Here is a 16,773-nt window from a genome sequence, read left to right as displayed (position 1 = left end):
AAGTAATAAAATAGATTTTAAAAGAAAGAAAGGGATATAATCATTGTGACTGTACCACAGTGTAATCTGTTTGTAACTAAATCTAGCCACAGTATCTAGCATAATTTTATAGTTTCCTCATAGTCCCTTTGAGAAGTCAAAACGTTTGCATCTCAGATAGACTTTTGGAGCAGCATTTTCCTGGAAACCAGTCTTCGGATTAAAAGATGTTGATGATCTGCAATGTTTGCTTTTGTTTTAGAAGTGATGTATCAGTTTTCATTCTCAAAGCCTTGTATTTCTTCTGCAGAAATAATTTATTCCAGCTTTCACTTTCATTAATATGTTCCTATGCCTGTTCCAGCTGGTATTATATGATAACTCCTAAAGAGAGTTAATCTTTCATTTTTGGCAGGCAGTTGCACTCTGTTACTCATATGCCCTGAGAGAAGAAATTATAAGGATTTATGTTGTCAAGTCAAATGCATCTAATAGAACCGGAAACTTCTTTTTTGGAACAGTATAGTAATATAATAAATAATATTCACATTTTTGCAATATAAATCATAACTGTGATGTTGTTTTTGTTTTGTATGTGTGTGTGTGCATACTAACATTTACATATGCAACTGAAAGACATTCCTGTAATATTCAAATAAGAAACAACACTTCAAGTAGCACTTTAAAAGACATTTTAAACAATAACAGGTGAAATATTTAATACCACCTGTGCTCTTGTAATCTGCAAAGCTGAATCAGTTCTCAAGACAATTTCTTGCATAAAAATAACATTTATACACAATGGTCTGATTTGTTTGCCCAAATGGCTTGTACACAAACATGAAAATTCAACAAGCAGATGCACACATAATTTTGTACACACTTGATATTTATCCTCTTTATGCAAAAATATTTCAAAATGTTTACTGTATGCTCTATGCATAAAACCTTAAGAACACATAATTATTAAACTAGAAAAACCTTATACTTCATTTTCAGTATATTTAAGAGTGTAATTAAAACCTCTTGTTAATCAAAAGAACAAAATTACAGCACACTGAAGATAGTTAAAACAGTAATTAATGATACTCCATCATATTTTAGATTTGATGAACTATAATGTCTATAACATCTGTCTGTTTTCTCACCATATGGCTTTGCATCAATTTCTGATATCTTTCTGAATGTTGGTCATCTGCATTTTAATGTGGAATTAACAAATTCTGTGAAGTCAGTGAGCTTAAAGAAGTGAATCAGTGTCCTCTTTGCTATCAACTGTGAGTTCTAATCATAAATAATTGCTTCAGGTATTTAATCAATATGTATCAACATGCAAACAGAAGTTTTTCAGAACTGCTACTTTCCAACAAAATTATTACTTTACTTTTCTTTCTAGTTTCACTTTAAACTCTGGACATATTCAGATCTCTCCTGGACACACTGAATATGCAGCCAGTTGCAGGGTACCTGCTTTATCAGAGGGGGCTGGGCTAAATGATATCCAGAAGTCCCTTCCAACTTCTACAATATGATTATTATACTCTTCAAGTACTTACAAAATATGTTTTAATAGGTTTGGCTATCAAGCTCTTGATAAACCTGAAATGAACAAATTACTAGAAGAGTCAAAATTCCTCTTTACCTTTACACACAGGTCTATGATCACTCCATGCAGCAAAAACTTCAGCTATCCTCTGACAGGTGATGCTTTTTGAGCCTTGTAATACATAATCTTCATCACAAGAGAATTTTACTGTTGCTCCCAAGCTAAAGTCAAACAATGACATGAAGAGAAGGCGCATTTAAAAAACAAACAAAACAAAAAAACAAACAAAACAAAACAACAAAAAAACAAAAAAAAACAGTTATTACTCATTTTTTGCACCATTTTACATCTATAACACTTTTAATGATATGAACATGTAACCCACCAAGTCTTATTTTACTTCTTGATATTAAGAAGCTGCAGATTTTATTTGTCTCGGCCAGAGATGGTTTACTTTTTTTTAACATTTTCCTGGAAGTCAGGTGACTATTTTCTGATCTAAATTCTGACTTCTATATAGTAAATTTCTGACAAATCTGAGCATTCTGTAAGAAACTGGCCACAAGACTTGATGATCTTTGTTGGATTTTTATTATTTTATGAAAGAACAGTCACATTAATCAAAGCTAGAAACCTATGAGAAAGATTATGGTAAGAAAATCACCAAAAACATCAATCACATGACTGAGAAAGAAAATCCCATTATAAACATTTTAAACTTCCTGATGAAAAACTTGAGATCCATTTGACCTGTTGTCACCTCTGCTTCTACTGGAGGATGACTGGTGCATTCCACTTTAGAACTGAGATAGACATTGAAAGGAATATAATAGAGGAGAATAATATCAAGGAGAAGGTGTTCTCAAATATCACTGTTACTGTATATTATTAATAAGACTTTTTCATATTAACCTTGACTAGGAATTTCTTACTGTAAAAATCCTAGTGATAGCTGATTTTTATTTTTTCCCTAGTAGATTAAGATTTTAGTTAGGCTAACAATAATGTCTTGTCTCCACATACATGATAAGTTTTACTCTTCCCCGTAGCAAGAATGTGAATACCACAGCAACTTGACAATGGAAGCTAAAAGGCGAATAAGCGTTTCTCAAATTCATGGGAGGAAATAATTCTAAAAACATCTTCCTCAGTTTGTAGTTCTGACTATGAAGTGATGGGATGGCTTGAAAAGATCTGGTGTTGCAAATTTGGCACTGAACAGAACTGGAAATAAATGCAGGAAACAATACTGTTTTCTTGTTTGTTTGCTTGGTTAGTTTTTAATCATGTTTGTTTCAATTTCCAATTACAGCTGAAAACAGAAAATATATCAGGCTTCTTTCTGACATCAGTATCTGATTAGGTAATGATTATATTACCAAATTTCAGCCACTATTTCTTTACTGGTATGTCTGCCACAGTTGTAAGCTATATCTAAAACTTAAGACTGTGGGTATGTCACAGGTTACCATAGGTGATGGAACTGTATAGAAAAATACACATGAGTACCAAACTCCACACTAACTGTGTGAAGGTATTTCCTTGTGTAAGCACATAACTAAAACTAGAATTTTATAATCAGAAATACAATAAAACACAGTATCTTAAGAAGGCTTACAAAAGCAGTATGTTGTAAAACTGAAGAAAAAGAAAATACCTTTTTCCTAATTATTAGTATATTTAGATGGCTGAGTAGTATCAACTATTTCCTTTATAACTAGCACAAATCACATGACTAAAGGTATTCCCTAGTCCAGGCAGAGATACCATGGGACAAGAGAGTGTATAACAGCTCCACTTAAAGTGTTCTGGGGATTCTAGCTGATGGCAAGTTAAATATGAGACAGCAGTGTGTCTGGTAGCCCAAAGCTAGACTGAGGGAAGGAATTGTTCTGCTCTGCACTGCTGACCTAATTTGATACCACAAGGTACTTGCTGAAAGAAATTCTAAATTTCAGTAGTTTATGCAAATTTTAGTTCATGAAAGAAGACCCTAGGTTTTCATGGGTTATGCATCTTTTTCTGTACATTTTTTTTCTTAATTACAGGCAGTTTAGTTTGCAAAAATAACTTCAGTTTTGATTCACTTGACAACAAAAAATGAATGACTGTACACATATTCCAGAGATTAACTTGTTAGGAATGGAAGATTGATACAAAAAGGAACAAGAATTTAATTTAAGGAGTGGTGTCCAGCACAGTTCATTTTGCTCATGAAGTCTGGGGAAAGCCTTAGATTTTCAGACATAGCTTATATATAATGGATACACTAATGATTTTATAGTCACCTAAAGGGACATCTCAGAAAAGGAGGATTTATAGCAGATACCAGCTCTATGAGCTCTTCAAATAATGTTCTTTGTATAAGAATCAGAATAATAAAATACATGAAACTGTTTCTAAAATAAGGGGATAATAAAGAGCTGCAGTGATCAGGAAAACTAGAGAAAGTTATAAAAGTGAAAAAATAAGTCAGAGGTAAAAGTAAATGTCATGTAATGTCCCTTGCAGTGTACAACTGAGAAGCTTCTATACAATACTAATGAGTAAAAAAAGCCCTTAGGCAAATCAAAGAGATGGAGATATTTCAAAAATATGAAATGGAAAGATTATATCATCATTAAAAACTGTATTCAGCTACTCCAGTAACTACAGTTAGAAAGTATTGTAAAGTATAAACTGGGAAGATAAGAAGTAATTTGTCAAATTCAGATTTTTCACCAGAAGGTGCATGCTGTGGAAAGTGAGGCTGAAGCAGCCAGATAATCTTTTATTCTTTCCTTTTAAAAGTAAAATCTGAAAAAATAACATGGAACTATATTAACCTTAAATGTTCATGGACTGATTTCAAAAGAAAACACTCAGGAGTTCAGTCTGTTTTGTAAATGGAAATACATTTCCATTTACGGAAGATGTCAAAGCTGTAACCAGCAGTACAGGTCAATTATTTTGGAGGTTGGGAACTGTTATGAAGAAAGTTATTTTTTTACCACAAAAATATGAATAACATTCACATTATCCAGTTTACTTCACTTGTCCAAAACAACTTTTATATTAAACAGATATTTGATAATATATGATTGTAAACATGCTGGAATTATAAACTCATTTAAATGAGTTTTAGGAAAATTTAAAAAGCTGATGATGTATGAGCCACATCAGTGAGATCTAGTAAGAGCAGTTAAATGAGAAGATGATTAAATAATGGACTAAGAAATAAAATAAAAAATCAGAGACAAGTTCCTATGACAAGCTATATCAAATAAAACAAAATAAAATGAATGCTTCTTTTCTGAAAAGTCAAGAGAATGACAAGAAAGAAATACTGCAAGTAATTTACACTCAGTGTACATTTATTGTGTACTTGCAACAGTCTAAGAATGGCATCCATAACGGCACATAGAGTGCTGTGAGATTGTCAAGGTAACTCCAAGTAAATGAATCTCTCAGAAAGCATAGAAGAGCCTAAGAAATGCCACTAGATACCATAGTATATTTCTTTCTGCCCCTCACTGCAAGAAAGACATTGAGGCCCTGGAACATGTTCAAAGGAGGGCAACAAAGCTGGTGAGGGATCTGGAGCACAGGCCATATGATGAGAGGCTGAGGGAGCTGGGAATATTCAGCCTGGAGAAGAGGAAGCTCAGGGGAGACCTCATCACTCTCTATAACTTCCTGAAGGGAGGTTGCTGTGAGCTGGGGGTTGGCCTCTTCTCTCGTGTCATTAGTGATAGGACTAGAGGGAATGGTTTCAAGCTATGGCAGGAGAGATTCAGGCTGGACATTAGGAAATATTACTTCTCAGAAAGGGTGGTCAGGCACTGGAATAGACTACCCAGGGAGGTGGTGGAGTCACTAACCCTGGGGGTGTTCATGGAATGATTGGATGTTGTGTTGAGGGACATAGTTTAGTGGGAGTTGTTGGTAATAGGTGAACAGTTGGACTGGATAATTTTTTAGCTCTTTTCCAACCACAAGGATTCTATGATTCTATGAAATATTAACATTTATGAATGCTTTTCTGACATAATCTACCCATGCAGAAGAAAAAACATTCAATCATTAGAAGTTGTCTAATAGGAGAAATTATTCTTGTAACTGCTAATGATATTTTTGTCCAAAACCTTTCATTCCTTGCATGCAATGATTAAGTTCAAATTCTATCTTTCTCTAGCAAGGGTTTGATAACTGAATTTGACACTGCAGGATAATCAAGTGTCACTTCCCTCCGAAGATACAGTAGATGAGGTTTTTACAATGCAAATTCAACACTTGACCTGTGTCTCTCAACAATCTTATCTGAAAGTTTGTATTTGTAAGAGGACAAAAATAATTGAAGTTTTTTTTTTGTTTTTTTTTGTTTTTTTAAAAAGGATATATTTCTCATCAGAATTAAAAATAAATGAATAAATAGGAAGGCTGTATGAATTAAGAATATACTTCAATCTTGTATCTATTTTTTGAAGTCTCCTCCTTCTGCACCAAAGCTGGAAATCCTCTATAGAGAACACAATATAAGTTCAGTAAATTAAATCCTCTAATGAAGCAATTTAAATTACTATTGAATAGGAATCAATTATGCAAGGAATCAAACTTCAAGCCGTAGCAAGAAATTATTCTTGGTTTTGAATAAATTTTACATATAAATTTTGTACTGGATATTTGGGATAGATTAATTAAAGGGATGCTATGTAGTTTGAATTTTTGTGATGAATATGATAGGTCTGAATTTTTATGCTGCAGTTCCATTCCAGTTCTGTGGAATCAATAGAAAAATTCATGTTTACATTTCAGTGTAGATAAAACATGTTTTACATGTTTTTCAGTCATATTATCCTGAACTGTTCAAATCTGGAACCCCTTTCTGACTAAAGAAAAGGAAAAAAAAAAAATCAACCTGAACATCGGCTCTTGAAGTTTGTTGCAATCAAAGAATTGATACTATGTTAAATTCTAATACTAGTATACCTGAATAATCAGTATTGCATTGAACATATAATTTTCTCCATCTGATGTAAAAGAAGCTGCAGCTACACACAAGCTTTCACAGCCGTGCAGTGAATCAAATTTTCTTGAACTAATACCTTTCTACACATAATTGATCAGTAATTATCATCAACAGATATAATCTAACAGTCTGTTTGAGCCACAATAAGAAAGCTCAGCTAAGTTGCAGCACACGTCCAAGGTCAAAAGCATGTATGTAAGTATTTACTGTAGATCAGCTGATACAGTAATTAGAAATATGATAAAAGGTTGTTAGGATTCCAAGATATAGTATCACACAATCTAAATATTTTAAACTTCTAATAAACAAATAACAGTTATTGCTTAGCATGTGCTAAAAAAAACTGAGATGAAGGCTAAGTTTCAGCTGCAGAGGAAACTGATGCCTCCAAAAGCTTCAGAGATCGTTCAAAATTAGACTACAGCAGTTCTTCAGGTGTCAGCTTTTCCCACAAAGTTAACAGTTGTTAGAAGCCATTGCTTAACAGAGGAAACAGCTGGCTACTACCAAATGAAATATGCCATTCCACTTTAAATTAGCCTTGCATTTCACACCAAACACTCTGAGTTTTCTCCAGTTTTCAGGATGATTGACGTTTCAACGTCTAAATATCCACCTTGTATATATGCAGAGAACAGTATGCAATTCAAAGAAGCTTTAAGGAAAATTAATTGTAAAACTGACCAGTAATGTGAAAGTTGTTCATCCAAAGAAAGGAACTGCAATGTAATTTATAATATTTAATAAAAGCAGAAAGTAATATTGTTTATAGTGTAATTTAACTAATTACTATTCTAATTCGTTGCTTAGAATGTTAGACTAAGACACAGATATCTAGTTTTTACTCCATGTGTCTTACATGATCCCAATTATATCATTTGGAGAAAACTCTTAAGAACACTTAAATATTCAAAGAAATACACCTTGGTATCTAGTGGCATTTAAACAAAAATGTCTAGATCCTAAGTAATATGAGTTGAATTTTCTTTGTTTGGGTTTATTATCTGACTGATAAATGACAGTTAGGAACATGGTGGTAAGTATGTTATAATGATAACCTCGTGGCTCTGTGTGACCAGATCTTACTCAGTAGAACACATTGTCTGCATTTCAGCATAAACTTAAGTGTGTTCCCTTGCATATGCCTGTAAAGATTTGTTGTTGTTGTTTATATGAACCTTTTGACATAAAACACTAAATAAACTAAGTGGACCCTGACAAGAGCTGCCTTGAACATAAAATTTGTATACTTCTCTACCTCAATAGAATCTGTGTTTTTAAGATAATATTAGCAGCTTGGTGGCTGTATTTACAGTGTTTGCTGCTCTGTCAGGATTCAAATTTGATCTGAATCTCATTTCTGAACACCTTATTAGATTACAGTAAAGAGGTGGAAGGTTAGGGATAGGTTCAGTCATTAACAGTGAAGAGAGAACTTTAAGATATAGTGAGAAATGTATTTGCTTTGTAATAATATACTGCCCAACTGCAATTCAGTTTGGCTATGTTTATTCCACTCCAAACTCACAAAGAGAAAAAGCTTCCAAAACCTAACAGTTAAGAAAACCCAACCAAACAAGCAAATAAATAAACAAAACAACAACAAAAACAACACAAACACCAAGAGAAAACTATTTATCATATTAAAACTTATTTATACTTTCCATATTTTTATTGATAATGGGAAAAAATGTTTATTTTACTGAATAACAGGTAACATAAAACAAGTGACTGGAAAATCTAGCAAAATGAACAGTATTACATCAACTGTTCAAAGGATGGGAAAGAGAAAAGAATGGAAGATTGCTGTTTGTGGTCAATGAGGAAAAACGACAACTCAAAGTAAAGCTACATTATAATGAAACTTTTAAAAGGGAAAAGCATGTTATCATTTTATCTGTCACAACATGCAAAGATACACCATAGAATTATATTTTTTAACTAATTCTAAGAATTTTATTTCAATATACATTATTTGGATTTTTTTCTTTGTTGTTCTGTTTTGCATTAATAGTAATATTCTTGTTTTGAAAGCATATTGAGCATTTAAATGACCATTTTGGCAATGACGAGTAGAAACCAAGTTAATACAACTAAACTAAGTTGTATAAACTAAACTCTTAAATTCCTTTAATTTTCTTTTCAATGTATTAAGTGTTCTGCTTGAGGTAGATCCAGTTCTTCTTACTTTTATTAGTCCCGTTCTTTACTAGTACTAATTTCAACATTCATATACATTAGATTTTGACAGGTCCTAGGTGGGAAATTTACTTATCTCTTATTCTTTTGAATGAATACAACTAAAGGAGTAATTGTTTTCTTTCTCAACAGTTGTCTAATGTAGTGGCTAGAAATTGTATCTATGCATGTTTGTGTTACCTTCCACTATTTCCAAGTAAAATGTATTTTATTGTGAAATTAACTTTCCACCAAAAAAGCTGCAAAATTCTATCTTCTGAAAGGAAACAAGCTCTTTCTAGGCTGTTTCTGACAAGTACACCCAGAGCACTAAGGAGATTCTTAGCTGGATTGTATTTGATTTGAGAAGACTATCCTAACCAAATTTTTTTTATATTTGAAGAAATTGAACTACAGAAATTCAAATTTCTGAGGAAAAGAATTAGTTCCAGGACATATAAAACTTAGAACTGAGGTAACAGTTAAGACATTGAGGAGCTTATGCTTCCAGAAGCTATGATTCCTCTGCAATCTAACTTGCTAGAAAAATCATAATGTACCAATTCTGCCTTTAAAATTAGCAGTATTTTTAACAGTGTCTAAAATTTCCATTAAACAGAAAGATAATGAGTTCAGTACTATTTTGATTTTTTAAAATATTTTCTTACTTCTCTGTAAAAAGTTTGGATTCATTGTAATATCACAGTGATCAAATTAGGGATAATTATTACAAATAATCTTGGCATGATCTTTGGTTTAAGGTAAGAAATATCTTCTCCATAAATAAATATTACAGCCCACAAATACTACAAAACCACAATTATTACACCTTCGGATTATTTCATTTTCAAAAGCAACACTTTTTTAGCATTTTAATACCATGAAGTGGAACAAATTCAGTTTACAATTCTACTTTTTTTTTTTTTTTTTTAATCTTCCTGTGTATGTTGTATGTATAAGCAAATTTATAGCTTATATATATATTTGAAATACCCCAGATTTTATTTTATTTTTCCTATTATGATGTACTTGCATTTATCCTCCTTTTATACATGTAAGCATTAAGTAGCACATTCACTGAAGTTGATAGAAAAGCTTACCTTCCCTCACAGATAATGTGGGGACAACTTCAAAAAGAAAAACAAAACTAAACCAAAACAAGAAAAAACACTGAGTGATTTTTATTATTTGTGATTACAAAAAATAATCTTTCAGAAAATATTTTGATTTTAGCATATATTGTACGTTTTATTTATAGTATTTTATTTACACATAATTTCAATGCCTTCTCCGATCAGTCACATCTCACCTGAGCTCCTCTGGGTTGGCCTAGCCTTCCTACCACGTGCTGAATCACTGTTTTAAGCCATGACTTAGCATTTCTTCTGCACTTTTTATCTTATCATCACCTTTCAAGTGCTGTCCTCACAAAAGTTTAATTAGAGTAACCTTGCAGGTAAGTCTTTTGCAGACACAAAATTGGAAAGGACTTCCAGATTCAATGTTAAAGTCCATATGAAAACGTATATCTGATGTTATATATGAAATACTAATATACATAATGATTCTAGAAAGCATAACAATTAAGAAATACAATTCAGTTATATTTATTTCTCTCAAAATATTGAGAAATCATTTTTTGTCAGGTAATGTCAGAAATTACATTCCATGTAAAATTACTTACAATGCTTCCCTATTCCCACCTCTCCCCTCCCCCCCCCCCCCCCCCCCCCATCAACAGCAGGGAAATTGAGAGACCACAAAAACTAAGAGATTAAGATAACTACCATCTAATGTATTTAATTGGGATGTTATTGTCAGTGATAACTCAGATTGACTGTAGGGAGAAAAGTCACAACAAACAAACAAACAAAATGCACAAGAAGTTATGTGAAAGTATGAAGTAATACGATTTTGTAATTTTCTCAGTCTACTTTAAGACTATCTTGAGTTGTGATGAAGTGTGCTGTATAACACCAAACAAAACTATATGTATTAATAGTAATTAACTCAAAAACTATAAATTTCCTTCCTACATATTTGCTTTCCTCTTTCCTCACTAAGCTATTTTAGTAAAATTTGTAAAAATGATGAAAATGTTGCATTAGCATGTGGCATAAAGCAAGAGCAAAGCATGAGATGCATTCTCTCAATGCAGTCCAAAATTTGGATACATATCAAGTATCTACTACACATCCTTAATCCATTTTACTATCTGCTGAAATTTTTATTCCACAATCAAATGAAAACAAAACCAAGTCAAATAGCAGACAATCAAGAAAATCAGGTAAAGATTAATATTCATCCAGAACATTTTCAAGAAGTGATTATATTTATGTCTATTTTCTCATAAATTCATTAATTTCACTAACAGTACAAGTCATATAAATTCACTGATGGAAAAGAAAAATCAAAACAGAATGTATTTTAAATGAGTAATTCAAACTTTTTTTTTTTTTTTCCTCAAAACATAAGAAATTTAAAGGACAAATGAGAATTGAGGAGTAAGCTGGGCCAAAGTTTTTTCTTAAAAACTAATCTTAAATAGATACATGACATAAATCACTGGCAGCATAGGACTCCTTGATTCTTTGGAATCATTTCAGAAATGTTTAATAAAGGCAGCAAAGAATGAAATTTAAAGCATTTGCTAGAAACAAAATACAGTTTCACGGCACCGTTCCTTTTGTGGTTTGTGGTGTTTTTTTGTTTTCTTTTTATAATAGCATTTACAAATGATTTGGTATGCATCAATTTTTATTTTTAAAAAGCTAGTCTGCATTAGGAATGTTGAATCATATGGAGGACTACTATATATATATCAAACCAAAATATGCTGTAGAAAACACAGTATTTTCCATTGGATTATAAGGCAAATTTCTATAATAATATCTGAGAATACATCTGTGACTCTTCATTGTGTTTTGTTTTGTTGCTTTTTGTTGTTGTTGTTTTTTCTGATATATATATATCATACTATATTTTATATATATATATATATATATATATATATATATATATATATATATATATTCCTTTAATTTTGCTTGTTTACTTTTTAATACATCCTCTTGTCCTTTACAAAAACCTGCAGTTACACTTCTATGGTCAGTATTTGTAGATCTAGTACAGTATTTACATAAAGAAATTATTTTAAATTGCCTTCAATCTTTTTCTTTTTTTTTTTTTTTTCACAGATCAGTACAAAACATCTCTGCGTATAAACCTAAAATGTATTGCAGTATGTAATTTTATATTTTAGTTCTTACTGAGAAATACAATTTTGAAAGAGCATGTCAAGAGTAGTGATAAGTTTTGAACACATTCAATTTGCAAGTGATTTTCAGCATGTTCAGTATTAAAGAAATTAGACAAAGATAGGTAGGTTTTATATTTTACCTAAAGTCTGAGCCTATCCGTTTTCCATTTTCTGGTTCTCCGGGATCTGGACACAAATTGGATGCCTGTTTAATACCTCCCTCATTTACTGCAAAACAAAACAAAACAAACAAACAAACAAACAAAATAATACTGGATTTAGGAAATAGAGATTTAAGCAATTAACAAGTATGTAAAAGCATTTACCTATGGTTTTGTTCATTTTAAATATATTTTCTATGGAATACAGTCATCTGCATAATTTCTAGTTTCAATATATAATACCTCTCTCTACAATAAGTGATGCATCTATTTCTGCACATTAATAAAAAAATATAACCTTTCTATCAGTTGTATTCTTCAGATAATTTGTTTGCTTATATCATTATTAAACCTATATTATTAAACCTTTTTTTTACAGGCAGTCACATTTAAAGGAGAATTCAGGAAGGTCAACAAAGTTACAAAATTTTATTATGAACATAATCTAATAAATTTCACCCCCACTAACATTTGAGTTCTCCTTGAATTGTAATAAAACTTGAATAGGTGGTTCATGATGAGAGAATTGTCCTGAAGATGCAGATATCCCCAACATATAGTGGCCTGAGGATAAGCTCAAAATGCCAGTTTGACTGGCATAAGCTAATTTCATAATAAAATAAAATCGATCTTCAGAGAGGAAGTTCCTGTGAATCTTTCAGTCAGCATGCTTTTCCAGAACTTTGTGAAACCTTTGTAAACAGTGATGTAGCTTTTTTTTTTTTTTGCTTTTTTTTTTTTTTTGCTTTTTTTTTTTCCCCTTCAATTCTCAATCATTGAACCAGGAGATGATAGATGGCCCAGAACATCCTAGCAACAACAGAGCTCTGTGTGTTAGCACTTGCTAAATACACAACCAATAGAGTATTCATATGAAAAATGTGAAAAATGCTAGTTGGAAAGAAGTCCACACAGTTGTACTAAGAGATTTCCCCTTTATTCATCTTTACTTCTGGGGAAATACACCTGTGGATTTACAGTATTAAAGTAGCAAAAGTTTCCTTTTAAGTAAAAGTTTGCATGACTAGGCTAATCACACATTAAGTTGTGAATTGAATGTGTTTGAATAAAAATATAGTTTCTAACTATAGTTCTAAAAGGTATGAAATAAACTTCAGATTTTCATGAGACCGGTAACACCCAGAATATCTGATGGTGTTACTTTCCTTAAAACTCATTCCCTTATACAAAAGTGGAAGAATTGCTTTGATAACTCTGAGGAGCAAACGAAAACGTTGCAGTGCATAGGAAAACATGTCAAGTTACTGCTCTCCTCTAGTAAGAAAAACTGTCAAACTCAGTCCTTGTCAACTGGAACCAGGACACTGCCTCAACAGCTTTATAAAAATGGTTCTAATAGCAAACAAATGCTTCATCACTATGCTCAGGGCATTCTGGATTACGAGGGCACTTCCTTGGAGAACATCCATCCTGGAGGGTTTCCTTCTCCAGGATTTTAGGTGTGAAAAGAGGATATTCTCTACAGAAAATCAAGTTACTACCACTGTTGGAATAAATATCTCTGACAATCACAATGCCATAAACTGCATTCCACAAAGCCAGTTAGGAAGACATTAGTAGACAAAAAATGAAATATCTTTGAAATACCTGGATATATTTACAGATCCAAAGCCTATATCAAAACCCAAGAAATTCAGAAACATCCTAAGTAACCACTATAAATGGACAAAACCTTAAAACCTTAAGTAGAAATGATTCATTCCACCTTTTTCCACAGTTCAGGAAGATAAACAAATTATGCTCGAAAACTGATAGAGAAAAAGTTGCCCTATCAGTTTTGTGACTGTCAGTTAAATTCTCTGACATTAAATGCATACAAAACATATTGCTGTAAACTCATTCATGACACTGGATAACAAGAAGAAGGAAATCTTTAAAAATGTGATTTTCTGACTGCATCATCTCACATAGATCCTTTAATGTGAACAAAATGAGCATATTAAATATAATTATATCATTTTTCATGTTTTAATATTTCAAGTTGTTTTAATTTTATAATTGTTTTACTTTTGTACACTACATTTACCCTGCACAGGTAACACAGTGAATATTCATATAAAAATAAATATGCATATGAATTTAATGGATAGACCACACATTGGATAAGGAACTGGCTTGATGGTCACACTCAGAGTGTTGTGATCAAATGTTCAGTGGCTAAGTGGAGACCAGAGGAATGGTGTTCCTTAGGAATTGGTTTTTGGACTGGAGCTATTTAACATTTTTATAGATGACATAAATAGTGGGATTGAGTGCATTGCCAACAAGTTTGCAGGTGACACCAAGCTGAATGGTGTAATTAACATGGCTATAGGAAGGGGAACCCATCCAGAGGGACCTGGACAGGCTTGAGACGTGGACTCATGATGGCCTCATGAAGTTTAACAAGGTCAAGTGCAAGATCCTGAACATGGATAGGGGCAATTCTGTGCACAAACACAGGTTGTACAGAGAATGTCTTGAGAGTGAGAAAGATTTGAGGGTGTTGGATGATGAAAGACTAATCATGAGCAGGTAATGTGCTCTAGTATCCCTGAAGGCCAGCTGCATCCTGAGTTGCATCAAAAGAAGCATGATCAGCAGGTGGAGTGAGATGATTCTGCCCCTCTGCTCTGCTCTCATGCACCGCATCCAGTTCCAGAGACCCCAAAAGAAGAAGGACATGGAGCTGTTGGAGCAGGTCCAGAGGAGGGCCACAAAGATGATCAGAGGGCTAGAGCACCTGCCATATGAGGACAGACTGAGCTGAAACTCTTCAGCCTAGAGAAGGTTCCTGGGGGAACTTACAGCAGCCTTTAAGTACCTAAACAGGGCCTACAGAAAAGCTGGGGAGGGACAGCATATAGCTACAGGGCAAGGGAAAATAGTTTTAAACTGGAAGAGGGAAGACTTAGACAAGATATTAGGAAAAAGTCTTTAATGTGTTGGTGTGAGACACTAAAGCACATTTCCAATAAATATTATGGATGCCTCTACTCTGGAGGCTTTCAAGGCCAGACTTAGTGTCACCTTTAAGAATCTGGTCTAGTGGGAAGTGTCCCTGCCTATAGCAAGATGGTTGGAACTACATGATCTTAAGGGTCCTTCCAACCCAACAATTTTATGATTTTTTATTTTAATTATTCTATATTTTACAGCAATACTTCAGAACTGAGATGTGTGTGTAAGTCATAACACTGATTTATCCTCCAACTTTGGTCTCAAGTAACACATTTAAGCCCCCCAAAATATCCATTCTAATTTCTATTATTTTCTTTTCCAAAAATGTACGTACAAACACACAGTATTTGTGTATTCAAGTTAATGTTTCCAGATAAGCTTTATTTATTAGTCTTGTTAAATATATCTCGCATAGTTCTCCAGGGATCTATTTATCCATCCATCTAATATTTGCATGAATTTACATTCCACGTAGTCATTTAATGATAGGCAGTAAAAGGGTTTCCTATCATGAGTTAAAGGTAGGAAAGCATTTGTTTATGGTCTGATCATGAAACTGAGAATAGAATTCTCAGTCAATGCAGATAGAACTATGTCCCTATATGACTTTTATTTACTTATTTATTTTATCTCAGCTCTTGCAAAATGAAGTCATATGGAAGACCACCATATCAACTATTACTATTCTGGCTGTACTACATACAAAACAATAGTGTTGATGTCATGCTTTTGTTCTTACAGAGTAAACCTGGTAGGTTAAGGCATTTCAACTAAGCATGTGCATAAATGTTTGCAGGATTTGGGCCTATCTTTGTAAAATGATTTTTAAAAAAGGAGAATTGCATTAGATTAGTTACTTATCACATTCCAAAAAAAGTCTAACAGGGAAAGACCCATATGAGACTATAATTTCTAAACACTGCGATAATACGTGGCATAATGGTAGGTATTAAAACTATATTTTATTGCTATTAACATGAATGACAGTCATCCTTTGTTTTTAAAAAGATCCTACATGTTACTATAATGCAAACAGATTCAGCTGATGTCACATGGGAAATTTTTATCTTAATCAGTAGGTAAATACGTTAAACACTTTCTCTTAAAGTTCACTTACTACCACAGTGACTAGCTAACTGCATACTTGATTACAATTCAAAATCTGAGTTACCTCTTTTAAGACCAGAATAAAACTCACTAAAGGTACAAAACAATGATGTTTTTGTCTTATTAGTGATTCATTAGTGATTCATATAAGTAATCTGCTCCTTGTATAACAAATAAATCAAGATAGAGACATTTTCAGCTTTACATAGAGTATAATAACATATTAAATGAATAAAGACTATTTTCAAATAATATGGATATCTTTCAAGACTAATTTTATAGCAGTGAATTTCAAATATTGTTTTTAATACTTTACCATAAATGAGAATCACTACTAATATTTATATAATGAAATATTCAATGATTTGCACAAAACAAACTTATGGAACAGCAATCTGTTTTATCAGGCATTGTACTACTTTTCTAAGTTATAATTATGAAAGCACAGATGAATCATCAGACAGAGACCTCATTGATGTACCTTATTTAGGAATTAGTTAGGAATAAACACTACTGTGTTTATTTTGCAGTTGAATGTGGCAATATGCTGCATAATAAAACTAAACAGAAGTAT

General features: G+C 32.5%; 1 protein-coding gene across 3 annotated transcripts in view; it reads right to left on the bottom strand.

Moving 5' to 3' along the window:
* The window catches only part of CSMD3 (CUB and Sushi multiple domains 3), a 468,617-nt gene that overhangs the window by 261,293 nt on the left and 190,551 nt on the right, over positions 1-16,773 (bottom strand). For all 3 annotated transcript variants that reach the window (XM_015856172.3, XM_015856173.3, XM_085537054.1), the window contains 2 exons: positions 12,111-12,198; positions 1,622-1,746 (listed from right to left, as the gene is read on the bottom strand). In XM_015856172.3, coding sequence (XP_015711658.2) covers positions 1,622-1,746; positions 12,111-12,198 — 213 coding nt within the window. The remainder of the gene's footprint in view (positions 1-1,621; positions 1,747-12,110; positions 12,199-16,773) is intronic.

Source organism: Coturnix japonica, chromosome 2, assembly GCF_054131305.1.
Source record: "Coturnix japonica strain WE chromosome 2, WE-NBRP24, whole genome shotgun sequence".
NCBI classification, from domain to species: Eukaryota; Metazoa; Chordata; class Aves; order Galliformes; family Phasianidae; genus Coturnix; species Coturnix japonica.
This window is presented reverse-complemented; position numbering and strand designations above follow the sequence as displayed.